Raw genomic sequence first — 26568 nt, 5'->3', positions numbered from 1 at the left:
TAACCTTATTTGTTCTGAAAATGTGCAATATTAACTTAAGGTGCAACACTCTGTACTTTAGTTTATTATACTTTATTATATTTACATGGTTACTTTTATACGTGCTCTTAGTGGATCATGTCCCTTGTCTGTTGTTAAGTTGTAACATAAGTAATTTCCTTTGGGATTAATTAAGTTTTCTGAGTTCTGATTATACTTAGGCTGGGTTTATACTTCACGCGACACACTCTCCAGTAGACACTACTGCCACACAAGCATTGTACTGTTTATACTTGTGCGCATACTTTACATAAATCTGGAAGATTCCACCAGGTGGCAGTGCGAGATACCATGACAGTGAGAAAGTGTTCAGCTTTGCTGTGTTGTGAAGTGCCTGAAACATCCATTAAATTCCGAGGACACCTTGCTCGCAGTATCTGAAAAGGATGGATGTTTAATGATTAAATCCAGCAATCCAGGGATGATGCGCCCATTCCAGCAAGCAGAAACGATCCTTGGAAGGGGCATCTGCTCATCGCAAGGTGAACACACGCACTCACATACACTGGCGTCATTTTAGCGTCACCATATCCCCAAACCTTCATGTCTTTGGAAGGAAACCGGAGTACACTGTGGAAACCCACCAAGAAAACATGCAAACTCCAGGCAGGGAACACCAGTAACGTGACTCCCTGCAAGGCTGCAGTGCTACCACTTTACTATCGTGCCTCCCCCATATGTGTAATTATTAACAGTAGTCATTATTTAAACAAAATTAACGATTTATCTGTAAAATGTAATATACACAGTTTAACGCATTTCATCATTTCATCAAGGTGAAAATCCGCGAAGTAAATGGTTGTTTTTATATATTTTAAGCCCTTATAAACTCACCCACACTCTTATAAACATTTCCCGCACAATTATACAGCATAAACCCTTTGTATTCTCTTAGATATTAGGTAAGATTCATTGAAATTATGTATGTAAACACAGTAAAACCTAAATATTATTTTAAAGATATCGAGCGTCTCCGATATCACATATGTTACAGCCATTACGACAGGCAGGCCACCAGCAATAAATATGTACAATGCAAGAAAAATTGTATACAGTAAAATGTGTGTACAGTGATACTAAACTATGTACATGTAATAAGTACTGTACGTAGAAAATTAATTATGTTACTCGCCAACAATGACACAACGACTTGTCTGATTACGATGAGTTTAATTTTACTGCGCAACAAAGGAGAGCGTTATAGCTCTCCTAAAGGAGCCTCTTCAGGCGATTGTGTAGCACCGCCGTTGTTCTTCTTCCAGCACTCTTCAATCCAAATCCCTAAAGCAGATTCCATCCGGACTATTGCCTTATTACATCCACTTACAACTCGTTTTGCGCCCTGGTTAAAGGACACTGCGGCCATAGATCTTATATTCTTTTCCTCCTTTTTAAATAAAAAAGAATTGTGGACTCATTGATTCCGTAATGGCATCCTGCAGAGGTGTAGCTGTTCCCTTCCTTCAACATATCCAAAACTTTTACCTTTTCGGAAATCGTTAGCATCTTCCGTTGGCGCTTGGGCACGGCCCCTGAAGCAGTAGCAGGAGCACATTGATGCTGAATGAGCGAGACGAGACTTCCTGGTTAACGCAGCGGAATTGAATTCTGTGCTCCGTCGCTGAGCCAATCAGCACACAGGAACTTAACTGCGTGCTCTGATTGGGTAGTTTCTTAGCCATCCGCCAATAGAGTCCCTTGTATGAAATCAACTGGGCAAACCAACTGAGGAAGCATGTACCAGAAGTAGAAAGACCCATTGTCCGCAGAATCCCGCAAAGCAGCGAAAAATCCGTGTTATATATTTAGATACGCTTACATATAAAATCCGCGATAGAGTGAAGCCGCGAAAGTCAAAGCGCGATATAGTGAGGGATTACTGTATAGTTTTACGATGGGGGTGTTTGGATCTAGAAAATGCAATATCTGAGAAAGAAAAGAAAGAAAACTCTTATTTACTTTTAGTGTCACCCTTTAGGTCACCCTACTACACATTAGATTCCTGTATTAGGTGCCTGGATGTCCACTGTCATCCCCTGTACAGTTTCTTTACAGTATGTTCAGTTGAAAGATGAGACCTGCTTAATTCATAATTTTTCAGTCTGTTTGAATTTGAATTAAAAGTAAAAGCTGTCACTTTTTTTTTTTCATCTCGTTTTTAATAGAAGCCAAATGTTGGCCTAGGAATGATTTTGGACAATGCTGTTGGGATTTTCCCCCATAATATTAAACCCCTGCTTCAACTTTTAACTGCCCTCTTATCAGACAAATCCACCGCCAAAAAGGTGAGTGTTCTGAAATGGAAGCCTGATCATCAGACTTCTCCTAACGTCCCGCTTTGATTCACTTACCATAATTCTAAGAAAATCCGCACGAATGAGTTTGTAACATGTGTTCATAAAATGTAATTCTTGATAATGAACTCCACAGGTGTACAGCTTTTTGGACAAGATGTCCTTTTACACAGAAGTTTTTAAGATGAAGCCTAATGATATCTTATCACATGAAGATGAGACGCTGTGGAGGAGGCAGGCTCCGAAGCTGCTCTACCCCTTTGGTATGGCTATTCAGAAGCAATGGATAGTTTTGCTGGTTACACCCTTTGGCCTAATATTTATTTACTAGAGTGGCCGGTTTGTAGAAAATGTGACATGAAAATTAGACCAGTTCTCTCTCTGGTTTTAAGTATTCTTGTCTATAGTTAAGTTTAGTTTTTCAAATGCTTGGTGTTTTTCATAAGGTCTGGTGAGCTAATTGGTGAAGTCGAATATTGTATTTTGAAATGATTAATGTGCTCTTCTGCTTTGTTGTATAGGCCAGGGTCAGACAAACCTGCGAATGCCACAGGGCACATTGGGACAGGTTATGATGGGAGACCAAGGCTATGTGGTGCGTTGGGATTACTCCTATAGCTGCTGGACTCTCTTCACTTGTGAGATTGAAATGCTGCTGCATGTCGTGTCCACGGCAGGTAATCAAAATCTTCTTATCTTATTATCCATTGACAGTCTTTATTTTTAAATCTTTTAAATGCGTTTTCATAGTTATCCAAGCATAAATGTTTTTTTTTCTTGTGATTGGCATTGTTTCTTAAACTTAAATGTTTTAGAAATTTTTACCATTGGAAAGATACGCTCTTCCACTGGTCCACAAGCATTTTGCTACTAGAACATTAAAACACTCTAGACGAGAACAGACCATTCAGCCCAACAGAGCTCGCCAGTCCTATTCACTTATTTCCCCAACTGGGGATTCTTTCACTTTTAAGAAATTTCACTTGCTTGCAAATCTGAAAATCATTTTCGTCCAGCATGTCCTGTTTTTTAGTTCTGATGATCCAGGTCTTGGACAACTAGGGTGACTGGACAGTAAAGGCGATGCGTTTCAGCATTTAAGAAATAAGTATGGTCTTGAACAGTGAAGCCAAAATGAAGGAATGTGTTTTTATTGGCCCTGAAATCTGTGAACTGATGCCTGACGATGAGTTCAAAAAGAAACTGAAGCCCACTGAATCAGCACCCTCATTTGTGCAGGGTGTCCAGAATTTTCTTGACAGTTACAGAGCCGAGAATTATGCTGAGCTTGTGGAGAATATGCTGAAAGTATATCGGCTTACGGGAGCCAGAATGTCACTGAAGACGCATTTTTGACATTCTCATCTCAACTTTCTTCCACCAAATCTAAGCGATGTCAGAGATGACCATGGGGAAAGATTTCATCAAGATATAAAGGTGATGGAAAACTGATATCAGGGGAAAATTCACTCCAAGCATGATGGGTGACTACTGTTGGTTCATGCAAAGAGAGACAGATGTGCAGTACAAGCGCAAAAGCAATTTTGAGCACACTGACCTCGCTTTTATATTGAGGTAAATTGACATCAACATGTTCTAAAGTGTCTCTGGTATCGTCTTTGGGTTTGTTTTCAGAATAAACGCATTCAAACAATTTTGGTGGGACAGAGTTCAAACTCCAGATATCGTGTTGATATATTCTATTGATATTCAAAAGTGTCCAAACGACAATGATGTGCTGGCTTAATTCTGATTTCATATATGAAATGCTTGTAAAAAAGGTAATAGAGAGCTGCTGTGAAGTTCCCAGTATCAAAAGAAAGCTTTAAAACCCCAGATTTAATCTCTGGGACATTCGTGTTAATCTAATTGAACTGGGGCCTCATGTATAAACGGTGTGTACGCACAGAAATGTTGCGTACGAACGTTTCCATGCTCAAATTGCGATGTATAAAACCTAAACTTGGTGTAAAGCCATGCACATTTCCACGGTAACTCATACCTTGGCGTACGCAATTTCTCCGCTCGGTTTTGCAGACTGGCGGCACCCAGCGTCAAAGCGGTGCTACTGTTCCTGTGTGGTCACCCTTTCTTTCTTAGCTCCACATTCCTGACGCGGCTTTATAAATACACTGAAACTAACTGCATATTGTTTATTAGTGTAATGCATCTGATTGTAATTAACCTGCAGCAATATAATGGTCCAGGGAATAGCCATAATATTCCAAATACCATAACTGCTTTAGCGTTGTTACTCTCATTGCATCTTGTTCTTCTTTCATCTGCTCCCGTTAGGTGTTGCCACAGCGGATCATCTTTTTTCATATTACTCTCACTGCACCACTCGGAGTATTTTATATCACTGTATCTGAGTGAGGAATCACAGCAGCAGCTGATCGAAAAGAGAATTATCGGTACACAGCATAAAGCAGACGCTGCCTGAACCACGGCAAAACGCTTTAGAGACTTCCCTGTACGGACTTTGCGGTTTAGAAAAAGTTTCATCCCAAGAACTCTAAACGCACTCAATCAGTCCATCAAGTGCTCCTTGTAGAACTGTTTACTTATAAGTACAATCACCTCACTGTAAACTTGCACTACAGTTATAATATTGCACAACCTGCGCCACTTTATGAAGCGCGTATTTACATATGATGACGATATCATTTTTAAGATGAAATGCAGCAAAATATTTGATTATATTATACAGATAAAACTTTAACTTCATTTAAATAATCTTTATTGTTAATAATTAAACATGTGAGGACACGGTGCCGCAGCGCTAGCTAGTTCAGGGATTGTTCCTGCCTTGCATTGTATTCTTGCTGGTGCTGACGCGACACTGGAAGGACAGACGGATATAATAATTAAACATGTACTACGAAGATATTTCAATGTTCCTTAAAAGTTTTGAAGAATCGGCGTTTTAAGCTTACAGATGGCTTCACGTCTATTACATAGCTGATTGTGTGGCGATTGGGTTTTTGGAGAAAGAAAAGTAAGGACAGGAATTGGAGGTTAGTACGTTTGAAAGAGACAGCACTTCTGTAATTATTTCATCGAAGGTCGCACATGGCGCCACAAACCTCTTGCGTGAGACATGAACAAGCACTGCGCCACCGTGTTCCCATGTTTAATAACATGCTTTCATTCCTATCATCATGAAAAAGATATCACGTATACATCTCAGTATTTTAATTATTCAGAGAGCTGTAACATCACGAATGTAATGGATTATGTGTCCTGTCGGAGAAAGAGAAAGCCCGTTTAAGAAGCACATAGTGATTCACACATGTAGAGCACATAGAAGATCAAATACAGAACAAAGCATTTAATGTGCCACTTTAGTTACAATGGGATTTGAGAAACTAGTAAATTAAACGATTTTAAGATGAAGGTTATGATGTTCTACTTTAATGGCAAAATAAACTACGTGATTAAAGTGGAAATTTCAAGATTAAAGTTGACATTTCGTGCTTTTTTCCCCACTCTCTGCCTATTTTTTTTTTCTCTGTACCCTAATAACCTTTCATATGACACTCAGACGGTGGGCTACGACTCGCCTTTTCACAGTGACTTTGATATGTGATTTCTTTTTTATTTCGGGCACTGTGCGACTTTGTGAACTTGAGCCTTCGAGTTTCTCCGACACTCTGTTACTCAATCAACTTTCTTTTGTTGATTATATCACTGTTTAAACCAACAAATAGTACGTTTTTCCTTTGCCTCCACTTGGTATTCGCTGAAATTCTTATATTTCCCCTGTGCTTTTCCCATTGTCTTTTCACAGAAGGCTATTTATATTGATTTGCATATTCAAAGAGGTGTAATTCTGGGAAGAGTTGGGGCGGGACAGAAGGCGCGTGCACGTACGTTACTTTTCACGCTGATCGGGATTTATGTAGTGGAAGAACGTGAAAGTTTGTGTACGTACAGATTCCTGCATCTGGATTTTTCTGTGCATACGCACATTCCTGCTTTTGTGCTTATGCCATGTTATAGTGTGAGTTCTACGCACGGTGTTATACATGAGGCCCCTGGTGTCCGTGAGGAAGGCTGTGTGCTCAGCAAACAACTGGTGCCTAAGTTTTGTGTAATGGGTTCTGATTTCCTTCTTCTTTCGGCTGCTCCCATTAGGGGTTGTCACAGCGGATCATCTTCTTCCATATCTTCCTGTCCTCGTCATCTTGTTCTGTCACACCCATCACCTGCATGTCCTCTCTCACCACATCCATAAACCTTCTCTTAGGCCTTCCTCTTTTCCTCTTACCTGACAGCTGTATCCTTAGCATCCTTCTCCCAATATACTCGGCATCTCTCCAAACCAACGCCATGTCGCCTCTCTGACTTTGTCTCCCAACTGTCCAACTTGAGCTGACCCTCTAATGTCCTCATTTCTAATCCTCATCACCCCCAATGCAAATCTTACCATCTTTAACTCTGCCACCTCCAGCTCTGTCTCCTGTTTTCTGGTCAGTGCCACTGTTTCCAACCCATATAACAGGGAATTCTGATTCCCTGCAGCCACAAAATTGGAGTTTGGACAATGGTTGATGGAGTTGGGTAGCTGGTAGAAAATGTAGTTACATTTTTAGTATTTAATTTTAAATTTGAGCTGCTTTTACAGTATCTCTCCAGCCTTAGTTGTAGCCCACCTTTATGTTACCCTAGATACCGAACCAGACTGGTTTTAAGTTTGGGACTAAAAATATTTTCAATGTTAAAGAGAAATGCATTAACATTAAAACTTGAAAAGCATATTAAACTGGAGTCGTAATTGTTTCAGACTCCTTTACCTTCTGCACAGTTTGTATTGTAGATTAAATTTGAAATGGATAGATTAGACATTTTTACCCATCAGTCTATGCTCAGTATCCCACAATGACAAAGTGACATGTTTTCAGAAAGGTATGCACATTCTTTACATATGCAAATCAAAAACTGAAATCTGTCCTATAAATATTTGGACCCTTTGCTATGGCATTCCAGATTGTGCTGAGGTGCCACCTGTTTGCTTTAATTCTCCTTGAGATGTGCCCAGAACTTGAACAGAGTCCACCTGTGGCCAGTTGATTTGAGTAGACATCATGTAGGAAGCCACAATTCACAGTGTATGTCAGGACAAAAAACAAGCCATGAAGTCCATGAATGTCTCTGTAGACCCGTGCAGTAAAATTGTGGTGAGGCACAGGTCAGAGCAAGGGGGTCAAAGCATTTCTAAAGCATTCAGTGTTCCCAGGAGCACATTGGCCTCAATAACTGTGAAATGTGAAAAGTTTTCAACCACCAGGACTCTTATCTGTCTTAACTCTTTCAGGGTGGATGTCGACCTCTGTCAAACGGAGGTGGCAATCGACTGTAAACAGTGACAAAACCCACCATTATGTTTTACTTGGACTCCCATTGCTAGTAGGAAAGTTAGCTTCATTGGTTTGATTGAGATTCCCTGCACTTGTGTGAGTAGTGAGGTGAAAACAACGACAAAACTGGCATCGACATCTGGCAAGAGAGTGAAGCGAATGCGTGAAGCAAAATAATTTGTGGATGAGGGTTTGCATATTATCGTTGAATTGGACTACGATACAAGTGATCGAAAACGAACATGAGGTAGCAGCATCAGCTGATCACAGGTTCATGTAGCTGACACACCTATGGCAATGTTTGCCTGGGAGGACCGGCACTTACAATGTGTGGAAAGTATCCCGGACACAGACAGGCAGACATCATTATAAGTCACCCAACACACGCTTTATTTATAAATACTATATACAGTGAAGCACACAACCCCAAAACTCCCCCAAAGTCCAGGCCTATCCAAAATGCCTCTCTCTCGTCAGGCCGCCTCCTTTCCTCTCCTCCAGAGCTCTGTCCTTCTCCGCTCCCAACTCAAGCCCCTCAATGGAGGGAGGCGGCCCCTTTTATAATCACCCGGATGTGCTCCAGGTGCCTCCCGATTAACCTCCGCCAGCACTCCTGAATGTGGCGGAAGTACCGGCCGCGCACCCGGGAGCATGCTGGGTGTCCCTGGTTGTCTTCCCCCCCAGCACTTCTGGGTGTGGCGGAAGTGCTGAGGACCAGAGCTCTCCAGGCATCGGGGCGCCCCCTGGCGGTGACCACGGGCCCCTATAGGGTTGACCTTCCAAGCTCAGTTCCCGTGGTCTCCAAAGCCACCAGGGCGGTCGCCCCCTCGTGGTCTGGAGGAGGCGTAATCCCTCCTCCGGTCCTTCTGGGCATCCCGGCTGGGTGCCACCCCCAGCCGCTTGCCACAAATGATAGGAGGTACAAACCAGATTGTGACGAATGCATACAAATCCAGCCTGGCTGATAACCTAATTGGCACATCGTCATCTCATAACAGGCTTCAGCTTCGAGTTTGGTATGTTTCTGTCCAGCTGTTTTACCTCTAGGCCAGTCTCAAGAAAAGGTGACACACACACACACACACACACACACACACATATCCATCATGGAGATATCCATGTTTTCGGCATTGGGGACCCTAAAACGTCAAAAACCGGAGATCAAAACTTTTGATGAATCTAAAGCTCCTCCCCCATAGATGATAAGTTATAGTGGCGGATGGGACCAAAGCAAAAAAGAAATGTAACCAATCATACCTTAAATGTTCTAAGCCATCTGGTATAAAGGTGTCAGCCAAGTAATAATTTTAACATGCCACCAGAAGAAAAAGTGTATTCAAAAATGGCATTTGCTGCCACACTACAAATGCATACGACTCGAGCCTGGCAGACAGCCTGGCATGCATTCCTGACAAACTGGCAGCCACAGCATGTAGCAACAAACATTTCATGTTTATTTCTGTGTGACACCATTGCTTTGTGTGCTTCTCAGAAAACTGTGTTTCTTGGAAAAAATATTCCGCCCTCAAAAAGTCAAAGCAGTGTTGGAACAGACTGTGTTACTGCATCCTCCGAAGTACAACTTGGACAATATTACACTGTAGAAAGAATGAAAACTGCAATTAAATGAAATGAGACAGAGTGCTATTACCCTTCGAAGTGTAGGCCTTTCATTTAGAGAAACTGCAAAAAAACAGTTTCAGTGAGTCCAGTGGTGGTCTACACAATCCAAAGGCAATTGGAAACTGGAACAAGGAAGAGATATGGCAGACTCAAAAGTCACAACCCAATCAGAAGACCGGTTTCTGGGGGTCACCAGCTTCACCACCTCAGAGCACAACAGCTTAGCATTGGTAGAGAAAACCAAGTCTCAGTTTCTACTGTGAAGAAGTTGTGCTGCAGGTTTGACAAGTGAGTGGCAGGAAGAAAGCCATCCCTTAAAGGACAAAATAGGGCCTTGAAGTACTGGCTGTGGACTACTAGAGACTGGAAGAAAGTGTTATGGACTGATGAATCAAAACTTGAAATCTTCAGTTCATCACATTAGGCTGTTTGTACGCCATTGAGTTGGTGAAAGGATGGCTCCTCAGTGTGTAACACCAGCTGTCAAACATGGAAGAGGATGCGTGATGGTCTGGGATTCTTTTGCTGGACGGAGAGTTGGTGACTTGCACAGAGTAAGTGGCATTCTGAGCAAAATGGGTTACCACAGTTTGGCTGTTGTATCAGCAGAAGGTGGCTACTTTGAGTAATCAAAAATTTCAATACAAGTTTGTACACTTAATGATTCCTCGACTTGTTTTATTTGCCATTCTTTGTTCTATGCCTTGATTTCATTAAGACGATAATCTGCATGCATTTCCATAACAAATTAAAAACTTCTGACTGGTAGTGTATAAGTGAGGAGCCAGCCCACCGCAGGGCGTCTCTTAAATTTCAGCTTTTCAAGCAAATTACACAGGACTTTGCTTATTTCTTTACAGCCACTTAAAACTCTTTAGTCTTTATGCTGAAGGCTTCTTCAATATTTTTGCAAAATTCTTTTGTGTCATTTGAAATGCCAGGAAAAGATGTACATTAGAAGTGGTTTATGCTTATTAAGTGTGTATTCTCATTGTTACACTTCCAAATATGAATCAGATGAACAGATAATATTATACAGAAAATCATTGAAATAAATTGTTTCTCAAACTTCCAGAATTACTTTTTTTTTTTTTTTTAATGTTTTCACGAGTAATTTACCTTCAGGAATATTACACATGTATTTATTTTTATTTAGATGTTCTTCAGCATTGCCAAAGGGTCAAACCAATTATTGATCTGGTTTATAAGGTGATCAGCACTGATTGGTCAATTTCCGACTGCCTCCTCCCTATTACGTCACGTGTTTACATGCTCCTTCAAAGGTGAGGTTAATCATTGTTTTCACAGAGATGTACTTTCCAAAGTTTTCTACTGTGGCAGCTTTAAAACGTATAAGTAATTTTCTTTTTTTCATTTATTTAAGGCTGACATCTGTTATAAACCCTCCAGTTGACATCATTGCTTCCTGTGTTAATTGTTTAACGGTACTGGCAGCAAGAATGCCAGCAAAGGTACGAAGTAGGATATCAAAATTTAAATGAGAAATAATAAAATGTATAAATTATAAACAAACTTCCATTTGTTATATTGTTCTGTGGAGGAGTGGTGAACATTTTTTCATTTCATTTCCAGTTAAGTGAGAACCAGTAACACAATAATAGCACATTGTAGTCTTTCTGTTGTAGTGAGAAGTTAAGCGAAGTGACCCTTTTTATTGGCTCCCTAGAAAGATTACAATATTCAAGCTTTTGAGGCAACTCAGACTCCTTCTTCAAGCTTGCATATTGTAATCTTTCTAGGGAGCCAATAAAAAGGGTCATTTCGCTTAACTTCTCACTACATCCATAATTTTTTCACGGTTCAACACCCTAGTACTACACAGATACTCTTTCTTTTTAATATTTTAACCAAAAGCTAGGGCCTTTTTGGTGGAAATGTAAGTCCATTCAGCCGTTAGTCGGAGAGAAGCAGGTATGCTGACATTATTGTACAGCATTAAAAAGTTATAAGGAGGTCATAACAGCATTGGAAAGGCAGTTTAGTTAGACAGCAAAATCTTCTAGTGTACATCCTTCCCAACCTTATTCATACATGCATGTAATGTAAGTGTAATTCCTACTCTTTTAAACTTCACATTAGCCAAAACGATCAAAGTTATATCAGTAGTGTTGTTATTTTAAACCATGCACATGTCATATAACAGAACACAGTTTCTTGGATATTGCATCCCAGTGCTACGTGTATTTGTATCCTTCGTCTTTTATTGAAGCTGCTCCAGTCTCCCATCCTCTGTTTGTCTATCAATTGTACTTAACACCAAATCTCTATTTTATTTAATGGTCTGACAGGTCTGGGCAGATTTGCATCATACAGGATTTCTGCCATTTGCAACGGTGCCACTGACCAGCATGGCTCAGGCTATCCGGTAATGTGATATGTTCATTTTGTCTTTTAAGTATATTTCTTAGTCTTGACTTATTTAATGCAGTGTGACATGATGAAGTAATTACCATCCAAGGTTTTTCATTTGGCTGAATTGATTTTGTCTGCTTTTCTGACAGCAGAGCATCAGTGGTGCTCAGTCAGTGAAGCCTACAATGATCTTCCTCCCACTGTACAGTATATCTGTACTACTTTCTCTTGATCCCTTAGATTTTCATAGTAACACTGGTGTAAAGACGAGTGCTCAGTGGTGCTAGCTATCTTGTGTGTATAAGTCACATCTTCCCCTCATGCACTAGCACCTCCTTGTTTGGTGTGCCAGTTGTTTAAGATGCTGCAGTATTAAAGTACAGTATTGACACTTTGTTAAAGTCACAGCACACTATGTATAGCCCATAGTCCCATTTTTAGTGCGTGTTCCTTATTGCAATTCCCACATTCATTTAATAACACGTGTAGATGTAAAAATACTGACGCTCAGATCCACTGTGAGTTGTTTTTTATTTTCAAAGTCCCAAATTTCAGCCAGTGATTTATAGTAACACCACCCCAAGTCCACCCACCTTAGTGTAGCATTAGGCAGGATTACAACTTTCAAGTTGCAGTGTGTGTCATTGGCTGCCTTAAATTCAGGGGTACTTGTTGGTTAGGGGGCTCTCCAGCTTGATGCCAGGGTGAATTTAAGAGAGCGAGACTTAGCGTTTTGAAGACACGGAGCTCTTTCTACAAGTGAAGAAAAGTGGACCAGATAGAAGTGGTATAGAAGCAAAAAGTCCTTGGGGAACACACTGTTGTGTGTGGCATAACAAAAGCACGCAGGGAAAGAGCTTAGCGACAAATAAGCAGAGCTTAATATGCCCAGCTAATGATGCTCCTTTTATTTCTCGGAAAGATATTACATTTTATAAAAAAAAAGTAGAATGAGTGAAATGCAAATGTGGCAAATACAATACAATACAGTTTATTTTTGTATAGCCCAAAATCACACAGGAAGTGCCGCAATGGGCTTTAACAGGCCCTGCCTCTTGACAGCCCCCCAGCCTTGACTCTCTAAGAAGACAAGGAAAAACTTCCCGAAGAAACCGCCGGAAAGGCAGTTCAAAGAGAGACCCCTTTCCAGGTAGGTTGGGCGTGCAGTGGGTGTCAAAAGAAGGGGGTCAATACAATACAATACACAGAACAGAACAAATCCTCAATAAAAAATAAAAAATTTTTAGAAGTACGGAGCAGAATTTAACAGTAGATGATATCACATAATAAGATTTGGATAATTTTAGACTCCTGGAGACCTCATCCATCAAGCTGCCTCCCCCATTTGGCCATTCCATGGCTGAAACAGTGTTGGGCCAGCCAATCCGATGAAAGGACCCCTCTTTCCCACGATTCCTGCAATCCTCCATCAGGGATGACTTTACCTTAGGCAGGCAAAACAACTTGGCAGGTCGGTCATGGCACCAAGTGCCACATTTAGTACCAAGAAGAGAAACAGAATAGGTGAGGGTTAGTATCCAGTTCTAACTATCATGTTACTTATGTTTTAGTGCTAATGACTGACAACAGAGATGCAGTCTGTACAGTTAATCAGCAGCTCTAGTCAGGGTGTGCTAAACTGAAGTAGTGAGTCTTCAGCCGGGATTTAAAAGCTGAGACCGAAGGGGCATCTCTTATAGTAGCAGGCAGACCATTCCACAGTTTAGGGGCCCTGTAACTAAAAGCTCGACCTCCCATTGTTATTTTATTAATCCTTGGAACCGTAAGCAGACCAGCATCTTGAGATCTTAATGTGCGCTCTGGTTTGTAAGTCATGATAAGTTCAAATAAGGACAAACACTATGGGAATGATGGGAAAACACAAAACCATACTATGCAGTGTAGTGCACCACATTATGTACAAGTTTAAAACTGTCACCCATCATGTGGCAGGCTGCAGTGGAGCTTGTAACTTGATTAAGATGTAAGAGAATTTCAGTAAGGCTGAAAACCCATATTACATTCTAATTTAAAAACTTTTTTTTTTTACACTAATGAACAAATGTATTAATGCTTGATTGTGCGTAAACACAACTGGCACCTGACTACACTCAGCTAGTATTGATAACAAGTGTTCACTTCTTTGGCTTGAACTAATGAAAGTGCAGCTTCTTTCTCTTTCACTCATGGCGTTGCTGATCAAACTCAGGACGAGACACGGCTTCTTCCTTTAACTCCAAACCCCCATTTCAAATCTCAAGATCACTTAATCCAATGCAGAGACTCACAGGTAAGGTGGCCAGTTCTGGAATGACTGATCGGTCAGGTTGGACTCCACTTATTTCTGAGTATTTTTCTTAAAGAGGTTGGCTCACTTTTGATGCTCAGTTCACATAGGAGTCCTTACACAAAGACGCTGCTTTTAAGAGACTAATACACCAACAAAAAGTGCATTTCCCTTTGCATGCCAAGATTGGTATATTCCTTGAGGGCACACGTTTTATGGTTAAATGTATTTGCAAGTTTTCCCAATCATTTTTAGTACACAGTAACCCCTTCACATTCGTGAATGTGACATTTGTGGTTTCAGTTATTTGCGAGTTGGTTGTGAAAAATTAAATTGGAATATTTTTGGAGCTTGCAGAAAGATCACAGCAACTCACAGAAAACATGTTAGCCAAAAATATATATAAAAAATACTGAAGTGATTTGTATCGCATAAAATCATATAGAAATCCATCCATCCATCCATTTTCCAACCCGCTGAATCCGAACACAGGGTCACGGGGGTCTGCTGGAGCCAATTCCAGCCAACACAGGGCACAAGGCAGGAAACAATCCTGGGCAGGGTGCCAACTCACTGCAGGACACACACAAACACACTCACACACCAAGCACACACACATTAGGGCCAATTTAGAATTGCCAATCCACCTAACCTGCATGTCTTTGGAATGTGGGAGGAAACCGGAGCGCCCGGTGGAAACCCACGCAGACACGGGGAGAACATGCAAACTCCACGCAGGGAGGACCTGGGAATCGAACCCAGGTTCATATAGAAATATTAGTGTTATTTAGTATTTGTAGTGTAAGTGCATATTATATCTTTAATATTTAAAATTTGTTTTTGGTTTAAAAAAAAAATTGTGAGGCGGTGCAGCAGAGGTGTTAAAGACTGTGCTTCTGTCCAGCGATCTGTTGATTTTAGCTGAGCTGGTGAACGTCCTTACTTAGAGCGGCTAATGTTTCAATCTGTTGGCTCTTTTCATTCTCTGAACTGACACAGCAAACACCATTTCAGGTTCGGATCTCAGCTTTGAGACTCTCCCTCCATTGCTGCTATAAAGCCTCTGCAATCTGCCTCGCCCTCTGCTTGTGCAGTCCTACCACCGGCCCTGCCTCACACAGCTCACCTGGGGTCATTGGCAACTCAATCTGCCACACTTCTTCTCAGCTCTTTGAGAAGCTTCACTGGAGTCCATGTACCCATAACCATGGACTGCAGCTGATGGAGAAGCGGTGGTGGAGCTGCAGAGGTAGCAGTCTCTCGGCTGTCCTCCTCCCTGTTCAGATGTTGTAAGCAGCACTCCAGATCCAAAATCACAGCTTCAGAACTCTCCAGGAACTCCTTTTAAAGAGTCAAGTAAATCCTTTTTAGGTCTTCATGGCACTCTGCGATTTGCTAAGTTGGACTGTAGGTTTTCTGGTCCCGCACATGACACCAATATAGCGCTGGCATCACATGCTAGAATGGATTCTGTTGTTTTGCACATGGCTCCTTTAGGTGTTTCGCCCTCCTTAAAAGGGACTCTCGCTGTTGCAGACTAGGCACACCTGCTGCTGGTAATTGATGGCCTGTGTGGCTCATCTCTGGTGGATGCAGTTTATCAATGCTGTTACAATTTTACAAATTGTGAATGTTATTTCCAGTATGATTTCAGTTTCTAATTGAAACAGTTGTGAAGGTTTGGGGGGCCCCCAAGTATTGTTCATGCATTTTTACATTTGTGGGGCTCTTGCACCCCTAACCCTTACAAATGTGAAATGGTTGCTTTTCTTCTTGTAGGATAGAAATTGAAAAAATTTTATCTGGTGTATTAGATCGACTTGTTCATTTGGACACCACTAGCTCTGGAAGGGAATGTATCTGTAAGCTCTTCAAAAGCAGTGGGCACATCATCATAAAGCACAAAACCTAAAGCTAATAACATTTATACGTCCAGGGGAAGCTTGTTTGGAATTTTATTAAGTGTCCATTAATATAAGTTACAACTGTCTGGGATGGTAAAAGCAACTCGCTAGCTGCATGCATTTGTTGTTGTGCACAGTTTTTCTGCGTCTTGTGTCAGTTCATTTCTGTCTTGTATGTTTTTGCTGGGATCAGCGTCTGTGGCCCTGACACTTGTACAGTTCATTTGAAGGTGTTCTGGTTATGCAGCAGCCTTATTGCAATAAATAAATGACTGTATACTGTAAGAACTTAAGCATCTTAATGATATAAATGGCACTTTGCTCAAATGTAACTGTCACGTTTCAGAACATTTGACTGCCATTTGTGGAGAAGCAGTGCTGTAGAGGAATATTTGAGATATCCTAATCAATGTCCTTATTTTTGATGAACAATTTATAAGGTGGTCATCTTCAACCATTTTTACAAATTGAGATGGCCTGTTGGTCTAATTTGGCTTTCTTAAATGTGTAATAAACATGCATAAGTAGAAATTTAAGTTTATCATTTTAGGTATACAAATAAATCTAAGCTGAGTTCATTTTTTTTTACAGAGCTGAAGGCATGAAGGCTGGAAATTATGGAAACTTGCTTGTGTTAATTGAACAACCTCAGGGGGAGTATGCAGTTACAATTGCTTTTTTGCGACTGGTCACAACACTTGTTAAGGTGGGCTTCTCTTTCATCCTCTAAGCTCTTTTTTTGTCCTTCTTTTTCATTTTGTTTGTGTTATGGAAGCTTCATTTAACATAACATACAGTGAAGCCTGTTATTTCTAATGTGGAATTTCTAACAGAACCTTTATCATTTCAGTTTGCTTGTAGACTTTGATGCAAGATATCACCAAAGGTTTGTGAGTGATGGTTAGTTTTGATTGTCCTTTTGTCTGCTTTACAGGGTCAGTTGGGTAGTACACAGAGCAAAGGACTCATTCCCTGCGTGCTCTTGGTTCTGAAAGAGATGCTGCCTTCATATTGCAAGTGGAGATACAATTCCTATGGCGTACAAGAGCGAATAGGTGAGGCGGGTTTTGAAAGAGGGATTATTGCTATGGTTGGTTGTTTATCACTTTGGGTCCATTTTGTATCTGGTCTTAGATTGAACTTTTTGTATGCTTTTCAGTCTATGTCCATTATGTGTTGATGATGCTATTTCTGTGTATGTTATTCATTCATTTAATCAATAATAATCACTTGAAAGTTAGGAGCATGAGATAATTAACAGTAATGTTTTCAAAGGTTGATGTGTCTTGTGTGTCGGCATAGAACGTATACACAAAATAAAAATAATGTCCATACAAACACAATAAAATAGTCTGCTTAAATAGGGAGAAAATAAAATGTCCTGGACCAGAGCATGTGAGGGAAAAAACAGAGTAACAGTAAATCATTGTGTGCATCTAGGAGTTATTCTGGCATGAATGCAGTCTTGTACATACTTCAGTGTCTATCTCCCATGCCTCTTGGATATATTTTGGTGAGACTATGGTCTTCTAAGTTTCCAGTTCTTCTCGTCCAACATGTCTGCGTTAGGGAGCTGAATTTTTAACTTCTTGGTGAAACCTGTTATGAATCAAATGTATATCATAAAACAGTAATTGAGATTCCCCCACCTCAGATCCCAACATACGGGATGGAATTTTTGAATTGAAGACAGGACTCTTTACCAACAAATGATGCAGAGAGGCAGGTCTTCAAGTCAAAACATCACTCCCATGATGCTTTTAGGCTTCCTGTTTATGTCAGTGCTGTTAATTCCAGAAGTAAATATTTAACAATATTTTAGCAAGAAAAACATTCGTTTTGAGCAAGAAGTCGTATAACAGACAGTGGATTATATGATACGAGGAACATGAGATTTATTTTTTTAATCCTTTATTTCATGAACATTTTTCAGATCATTTGGTGTTGTACAGCACCTTTGTTTTGTCAATCTTCTTTTTTTCCATTCTGAATGAAAACACTGTGGTGGGTTGGCACCCTGCCCAGGATTGGTTCCTGCCTTGTGCCCTGTGTTGGCTGGGATTGGCTCCAGCAGACCCATGTGACCCTGTGTTTGGATGCAGCGGGTTGGAAAATGGATGGATGGATGAATGAAAACATGAGATTTTTCTCAGCAACCAACAACAAAATGCATGCTGTTAGTGACATAAAAATATTTTTTGAGTGGAGTATTCCTTTAATAATAATACTACATTTTATTTATTTGTAGGCGCCTTTCTAAACACTCTAGGACACCGAACAATAGATAAAACACAGATTATAAACAAAACTAACATACAAAAATTAAAATCAGACAGCAATTGTAATCAAAGAGAAAAAGCCGTCTTAAATGAGTTTTAAGTTTAGATTTGAAAAGTGAAAATGATTCAATATTTCTAAGCTCAGATGGTCGTGAGTTCCAGAGCTGGGGAGCAGAGCGACTGAATGCTGTGCCCCCCATGGTGGTAAAATGGACGAAGGGGACAGTCAAGTGGATGGATGAAGAAGGTCTAAGTGTACAGGAGGGAATGGCAATATGGAGGAGGTCGGACAGATATGGAGGGGCGAGGTTGTGGAGAGCCTTAAAAGTTAACAGAAGAATTTTGAACTGAATGTGGAACTTAACTGGAAACCAATGAAGCTGCTGCAAGACAGGAATGATATGGTGAACAGTAATGATGTGGGCAGGCAGCTGAATTCTGGACCAGTTGAAGCTTATAAAGAGATTTGTGAGAAAGACCAGAGAAAAGGGAATTGCAATAATGGAGACGAGAAGTGACAAGGCTATGAACAAGGACAACAGTGTTGTGGGGAGTGAGGGGGGGCGAATACGATTAACGTTACGCAAGTGGAAATATGAAGACTGGGAGATGTTATTGATGTGGGACTGAAAGGATAAAGTACTGTCAAGGATGACACCAGTGGGGAAGGGGAGACAAAGGAATTATCAATAACAATGGAAAAATGATCAGTTTTGGATCATGTTGATTTTGTACCAATGAGGAGAACCTCAGTTTTGTCACTTGTTATTTAATTTAAGAAAATTTGAAGAAAACCAGGATTTGATTTCTGCTGTGCAGTCAATAAGCGAGGAGGCTGGAAAGGAAACGGCAGGTTTGCTAGTGAGATAGAGCTGGGAGTCATCAGCGTAACAGTGGAAGATAATGTTAGATTTACGAAAGATATTTCCAAGGGGAAGGAAGTAAATAACGAAGGAGGGGTCCCAGGACAGAGCCCACCTGAAGTAACAGCGGTGGGTTGGGATGTGAAAGTTTCAAGGTGAACAAACTGAGTGTGGCCTGAGAGGTAGGATCTGAACCAGTCTAGTGGAGTGTGGGTAATGCCAATCGAAGGTAATCTATTAAGGAGAGTCGTGTGACAAATGATGTCAAAGGCCGCACTCGGATCAAGGAGGATGAGAATAGGAATTAAAGCAGAATCAGCTGACATAAGGAGGTCGTTAGTCATTTCTGTACTGTGGAGGGGACGAAAACCAGACTGGAACTGTTCATAGAGATTATTGGCTATTCAACTTCATTCTCATTTATCTCAAAATATTTTTTCAAGATTTTTGGAAATGAAGGGTAGATTAGAAATAGGACAAAAATTACTGAAATTAGTCGGATCGGCACCCGGTATTTTTAGTATTGGGGTTATTGCAGCAGTTTTAAAAGATGAAGGAACAGCACCAGTAGTGAGAGGAGAGTGGATTGTAGCAGAGATAAGGGGGACCAGAGAGGGGAGGCAGATTGGGGGTCCAGTTGACAAGTGGGTGGCTTAGATTTACAGACGAGATCTGAGATTTCTGAGAAAGTAGGAAGCTGAAAAGAGGAAAATGAGAGAGTTAGTGGGTGAAATTCAATTGAAGTGCTGGAGGAATCCACACAGAGAGACTGGTGAGTCTTCTGGATTTGTTCATTAAAAAAGGACATAAGGGAAATGCAAAAATCAGTTGATTAAAGGTGAGAAGGTAAAGAATCTGGGGGTCGTGTGATATTATTAAGTAGTGAACACAATGACTTGGTGTTGCCGTCATTAGAAGAAATAATGTGACTATAATAGATTTAGTTTGGGTCTTGTAATAAAGAATATGGTTCTTGTACATCTCTTTGTGAACAAAGACTACATTATAGGAATTTGGGGTTTCATGCCTATCTGAGGAAACTCGAGTATTCATTTTTGCAATATATGTTTCTGTGATCTCCTAAAACGTTTTGTCTGCATATCTGGAGTTGAGATTAATCACTTTGGTGTTTCCATGTAGGTTGTTTAATATTGGAGCTGATCCATGCCATTTTAAACCTGAGTCCAGATGGAGAAACCCAAGGAAGGTATGGATGTGAAGCAAAGATGAACATTGAAAAGCTTTATTCTACATCTTTTATTTTGTTGTTGTTTTTGAATTAATATTTCAATTTGCTAATTTATTAGCATATTAACGAATTGTTTTCATTCCTTCACTATATGAAGGCAGAAAATGGTTAAAAATAATGTCTCATTTCTAATCCACAACTCATTTTATGTATGTTTATTTTTTTTTAGTAACCTGAGCTTACAGTCCCTGTGTGTCTACAGTCTTGCCAACACTGAGGCTGGTCAAGCAGTTGTTAGCATTGTGGGTGTCGGTGTCGATGTGATTGACATGGTCATGGCGGCACATCCAAGCAGGTTGGTTTAATCAAAACACATTAAAGTGCTTAAAAGCTTTTTGACACCCTCATTTTTAGGTGCGGATTGTCACTTTTCCTCTTATTGTGTTTAGTTGTGTGTGTGTCAAGAATAGTTGAGACCAAAAATTGTTAATGATGCGGGCTGTTAACTGTATTAGAATTTGGTTCAGTTTCGTCTGTGCTCACCAATGTTTTGTGTTGGAGTGTCTGATTTCGGTATGGGCCTATGCAGCTCCACTGCTCTTCAGTTGAATTTAGTGAGAAGAATTGTTCTTACTCTTAAAAAATTAATAAATCTTTGCAGTTACTGGATCTGTTTGATCTCAGTTAAAAAAAATTCTCAAGGCCATTGAACTTGGGTTGAACTATAGTGTACTTGATGGACAGTTGCCTTTTCTTTTACAAATACTTCATAAAATTTGTTAAAAGTGGATATGTTTTCCAAAAAATATTTACTTTTGTAAATCTGTACTGTTACAAATGCTTGCTGATTTTTATCCAGGTCTGAATTCACCTTGGTGAGTCAGTGTGTGTTTGGAAATGGAGCCTGGCCTTTACATTTTGTACATGATTATTTTATAATTACTATAGTATGTATGAAAGTTTGGTATTATAAAGTTATTTATTAAACATGACAGAGGGGGCAAGTATTGTACAAATGGTTGACATGTGTTTGACTTGTTTTCCTTTACAAATGTTTGTAATAAATGATGTACTGCCAAACCCGGACCTCGGAGAGCTGCAGTGTTTCCAAGATTTCTCCACAGCCTCTTTCTTAATTATTAACCAATTAGTACTTTGAATGATGTAGCTCTGTTCTCCTTTATTTTATTTTATTTTTTACCATTCAGGTCACTTAGTCACTCATTTCTTTTTTTAATAACCAGCAGTCACACAATAATGACATAAAAAGGAAGCCCACATATGACCCACTAACTTGGTCCCATTATGCAGTATCTTTTCAAAAATGAAATACTGGAAAACAAAAAAAGTAAAGGATCTGTTCTGGTTCACAAAATAATTTTGATGGTGTTGTCATATTAAAGTTAAATGAACCGTTTTGGAATGCTCTGCTGTGGTAAAATGAGAGCACTGACAAGCTATAAAATTAAATTATTAGCTTCATGAACAGCAGGGATTGGGTACTAATTAAGGAATTAGTTGGAATGAAAATGGTGACTCTGCAGGAGCTGAGGTTAAGACCTCGAATAATAGTAATTCTTTTCTCACTACTCAAAGGTATCCGTTTTTTTTTTTTGTTTTTTTTTGCTTTTGTATTTCATTGAATACTGGAACAAAAAAAGCAATTTAAGGTCCTAAATGTTTAAAAAAAACAAAAAAATAAAACCTTAGCAGTAACTGGTGAATAATAAAAGGAAGTGGCTGGAATGAACGTGAGCCACCAGAGCGGCTCTTCAGTGAGTTTGGCTGTACTTTTAAAAGAGAAACATGCATCTGATTAAAAATGAGCTTTTATACAACAGCAGACCCTTCTCCATGTCTTACGGAATAGGAAAATAGAAAAATCTAAGGAATGTACAGTAGATGAATAACAAACAGCACAATAATATTTTCTGGTTATTTACATGATATCCATCCTTTAAAGCAGGAGTCTCCAACTCCTGTCCTGGAGAGCTACTGTGGCTACAGGTTTTCATTCTAACTCTATTTCTTAATTAGTGACCAGTTTTTGCTGCTAATTCACTATTTACTTTTATTTTAATTGACTTTTCTTGAGACTGTGACCGCTGAATTGATTGTTTTTTCCTTAAACGGCAACAAAATATAAATTTGATATGAAGTGAGCCAACAGATGACCAGCTAAGTTGGGGCCTCAAACTCCAACCAACTTCACTTCATTCAGTTTCTTAATTTGAAGCCAATTCTCATTGCTAATTAAACCCGTTATTTAATTCCATGGCTCTTATTCTGCCTTGGCAGACATTTCCTTTTTTAAGAGTGCTGGCTGTCAAAATGTTTTGTGGACCTGAACAGATCAACATTACTGAGGCCTTCACCTTTCTTTATTTTCAGTTATTGTGTGATGGACGCAGGTTGTTGTTTCTGTGTTGGTTCATTTTGTGTGTTAATATTGTTTGTTTGCTAATTACGGAAAAAAGAAATAATTAAGGGGCCTGAGCCTTAAGATGTGCATCAATTAAAATGAAGGCAAAGAGTTAATTAGCAGCAAAATCTGGTCACTAATTAAGAAAAGGGTTAGAATGAAAACCTGCCGCTGCAGTAACTCCAGTGGCCTCATGTATAAACGGTGCGTACACACAAAAATGTTGCGTACGAACGTTTCCACATTCAAATCGCAATGTTATAAAACCTAAACTTGGCATAAAGCCACACACATTTCCACGGTAGCTCATACCCTGGCGTATGCAAGTTCTCCGCTCGGTTTTGCAGACTGGCGGCACCCAGCATCAAAGCAGTGCTACTGTTCCTGTGTGGTTTCCCCTTTTTTTTTTCTTTTTTTTTTTTTTTTTTTAAGATCCACATCCCTGACGTGGCTTTATAAATACACTGAAATTAACCGCATATTATTTGTTAGTTTAATGCATCTGATTGTATTTAACCTGTAACAATATAATGGTCCACAGAATGGTCAAACTATTCTAAATACCATCACTGCTTTAGCGTTGTTACTCTCACTGCACCTTCTTCTTCTCCTTTCAGCTGCTCCTGTTACAGTGCATCCAGAAAGTATTCCCAGCGCTTCATCACTTTTTGCACATTTTGTTATGTTACAGCCTTATTCCAAAATGGATTCAATTCATTTTTTTCCTCAGAATTCTACACACAACACCCCATAATGACAACGTGAAAAAAGTTTACTTGAGGTTTTTGCAATTAACAATAAAAAAACTGAGAATTCCCATGTCCATAAGTATTCACAGCCGTTGCTCAATACTTTGTCGATGCACCTTTGGCAGCAATTCCAGCCTCAAGTCTTGTTGAATATGATGCCACAAGCTTGGCACACCTATCCTTGGCCAGTTTGGCCCATTCCTCTTTGCAGCACCTCTCAAGCTCCATCAGGTTGGATGGGAAGCGTCGGTGCACAGCCATTTTAAGATCTCTCCAGAGATGTGCAATCGGATTCAAGTCTGGGCTCTGGCTGGGCCACTCAAGGACATTCACAGAGTTGTCCTGAAGCCACTCCTTTGATATCTTGGCTGTGTGCTTAGGGTCGTTGTCCTGCTGAAAGATGAACCGTCGCCCCAGTCTGACGTCAGGAGTGCTCTGGAGCAGGTTTTCATCCAGGATGTCTCTGTACATTGCTGTAGTCATCTTTCCCTTTATCCTGACTAGTCTCCCATCCTCACAGCATGATGCTGCCACCATCATGCTTCACTGTAGGGATGGTATTGGCCTGCTGATGAGTGGTGCCTGGTTTCCTCCAAACATGACGCCTGGCATTCACACCAAAGAGTTCAATCTTTGTCTCATCAGACCAGAGAATTTTCTTTCTCTTCGTCTGAGAGTCCTTCAGGTGCCTTTTGGCAAACTCCAGGTGGGCTGCCATGTGCCTTTTACTAAGGAGTGGCTTCCGTCTGGCCACTCTACCATACAGGCCTGATTGGTGGATTGCTGCAGAGATGGTTGTCCTTCTGGAAGGTTCTCCTCTCTCCACAGAGGACCTCTGGAGCTCTGACAGAGTGACCATCGGGTTCTTGGTCACCTCCCTGACTAAGGCCCTTCTCCCCTGATCGCTCAGTTTAGATGGCCGGCCAGCTCTTGGAAGAGTCCTGGTGGGATCGAACTTCTTCCACTTATGGATGATGGAGGCCACTGTGCTCACTGGGACCTTCAAAGCAGCAGAAATTTTTCTGTAACCTTCCCCAGATCTGTGCCTCGAGACAATCCTGCCTCGGTGGTCTACAGACAATTCCTTTGACTTCATGCTTGGTTTGTGCTCTGACATGAACTGTCAACTCCAATGATGGACTCCAATGAAGCTGCAGAAACATCTCAAGGATGATCAGGGGAAACAGGATGCACCTGAGCTCAATTTTGAGCTTCATGGCAAAGGCTGTGAATACTTATGTACATGTGCTTTCTCAATTTTTTTTATTTTTAATAAATTTGCAAAAACCTCAAGTAAACTTTTTTCACGTTGTCATTATGGGGTGTTGTGTGTAGAATTCTGAGGAAAAAAATGAATTTAATCCATTTTGGAATAAGGCTGTAACATGACAAAATGTGGAAAAAGTGATGCGCTGGGAATACTTTCCGGATACACTGTAGATGTTGCCACAGCGGATCATCTTTTCCATATTACTCTCACTGCACCACTCGGAGTATTTATATCACTGTATCTGAATGTGCATTCACAGATCTACAGCAGCTGATCGAAAAGAGAATTATCAGGATACAGTATCAAGCACATGCTGCCTATTTGAACTGCTCTCATATGACAAACCCTTCAGAGCCTTTCCTGTACGGACTTCACGGTTCACAAACAGTTTCATCCCAAGAACTCTAAACGCACTCAATCAGTCCATCAGGTGCTCCTTGTAGAACTGTTAGTACTTATAAGTACAATCACCTCACTGTAAACTTGTGATAGTTATAACATTACACAACCTGAGCCACTTTATAAAGCGCATATTTACATATGATGATGATACCATGTTTAAGATGAAATGCAGCTAAATATGTTTATTATACTGTATTATACAGATAAAACTTTAACTTAACTGAAATAATCTATATTGTTAATAAATAAACATGTGAGGACACGGTGTCGCAGTGCTAGCAAGGAGCTGGCGCTCCGTTCACGGGTTGTTCCTGCCTTGTGCTGTATTCTTGCTGGGACTGGCGCGACTCTGGATGGATAGAATAATTAAACACGTACTATGAAGATATTTCAATGTTCCTTAAAAGTTTTGAAGAATCGGCGTTCTAAGCTTACAGATGGCTTAGCGTCTATTACAGAGCTGATTGTGTGGCGATTGGGTATTTGGAGAAAGAAAAGGAAGGACAGGAATTGGGGGTTAGTATATTTGAAAGAGACAGTACTGCTAGAATCAAGTATTTTATCGAAGATCATGCACGGTTCATCGAGCATCCTGCGTGAGGCATAAACAATCACTGCGCCACCGTGTTCCCATGTTTAATAACATGCTTTAAATCCTATCATCATGAAAATGATATCAAGTATATATCTCAGTATTTTAATTATTCATAGAGCTGTATTATCACAAATGTAATGGATTCTGTGTCCTGTCGGAGGAAGAGAAAGCCCGTTTAAGAAGCACGTAGTGATTCACACACACAGAGCACATAGAAGATCAAATACAAAACAAAGCATTTAACGTGCTACTTTAGTTACGATGGGATTTGAGAAACTAGTAAATGAAACGATTTTAAGATGAAGTTTATGATGTTCTACTTTAATGACAAAATAAACTACACGATTAAAGTGGAAATTTCGAGATTAAAGTTGACATTTCGTGCTTTTTTCCCCACTGTGTCCCTATTTTTTTTGTCTCTGTACCCTAATAAGCTTTCATGTGACACTCAGATGGTGGGCTACGACTCACCTTTTCACAGCGACTTTGATATCTGACAACTTCTTTTTTATTTCGGGCACTGTGTGACTTTGTGAACTTGAGCTTTCAAGTTTCTCTGACACTCGATCAACTACCTTTTGTTGATTATCCCACTGTTTAAACCAATAAATAGTACGTTTTTCTTTGCCTCCACTTGATATTTGCTAAAATTCTTCTATTCCCCCCATGCTTTTTCCATTGTCTTTTCACAGAATGCTAAGCTTAATTGCTGTTTATATTGATTTGCATATTCAAAGAGGCATAATTCTGGGAGGAGACGGGGCAGGACAGCAGACACGTGCACGTGCATTACTTTTCACGCTGACCGGGATTTATGTAGCGGAAGAACGTGGAAGTTGGCGTTCGCACAGATTTATGCATCTGGATTGTTTTGTGCGTACGAACATTTCCGCTTTTGTGCTTACGCCATGTTATAGTG

General features: G+C 40.2%; 1 protein-coding gene across 1 annotated transcript in view; it reads left to right on the top strand.

Annotated features, from left to right (window-relative positions):
- Window positions 1–26568, top strand: part of nup188 (nucleoporin 188) — a 126481-nt gene that overhangs the window by 51292 nt on the left and 48621 nt on the right. Inside the window, exons 14-23 of the mRNA XM_028809068.2 lie at window positions 2205–2324; window positions 2470–2596; window positions 2855–3010; window positions 10473–10599; window positions 10701–10788; window positions 11626–11702; window positions 16472–16586; window positions 16815–16935; window positions 20163–20229; window positions 20441–20566. Coding sequence (XP_028664901.1) covers window positions 2205–2324; window positions 2470–2596; window positions 2855–3010; window positions 10473–10599; window positions 10701–10788; window positions 11626–11702; window positions 16472–16586; window positions 16815–16935; window positions 20163–20229; window positions 20441–20566 — 1124 coding nt within the window. The remainder of the gene's footprint in view (window positions 1–2204; window positions 2325–2469; window positions 2597–2854; window positions 3011–10472; window positions 10600–10700; window positions 10789–11625; window positions 11703–16471; window positions 16587–16814; window positions 16936–20162; window positions 20230–20440; window positions 20567–26568) is intronic.

The sequence above is a fragment of the Erpetoichthys calabaricus genome, chromosome 9 (genome assembly GCF_900747795.2).
Source record: "Erpetoichthys calabaricus chromosome 9, fErpCal1.3, whole genome shotgun sequence".
NCBI classification, from domain to species: Eukaryota; Metazoa; Chordata; class Cladistia; order Polypteriformes; family Polypteridae; genus Erpetoichthys; species Erpetoichthys calabaricus.
Note: the sequence above shows the minus strand (reverse complement) of the source record. Positions and strands in the feature narration are given on the sequence as shown.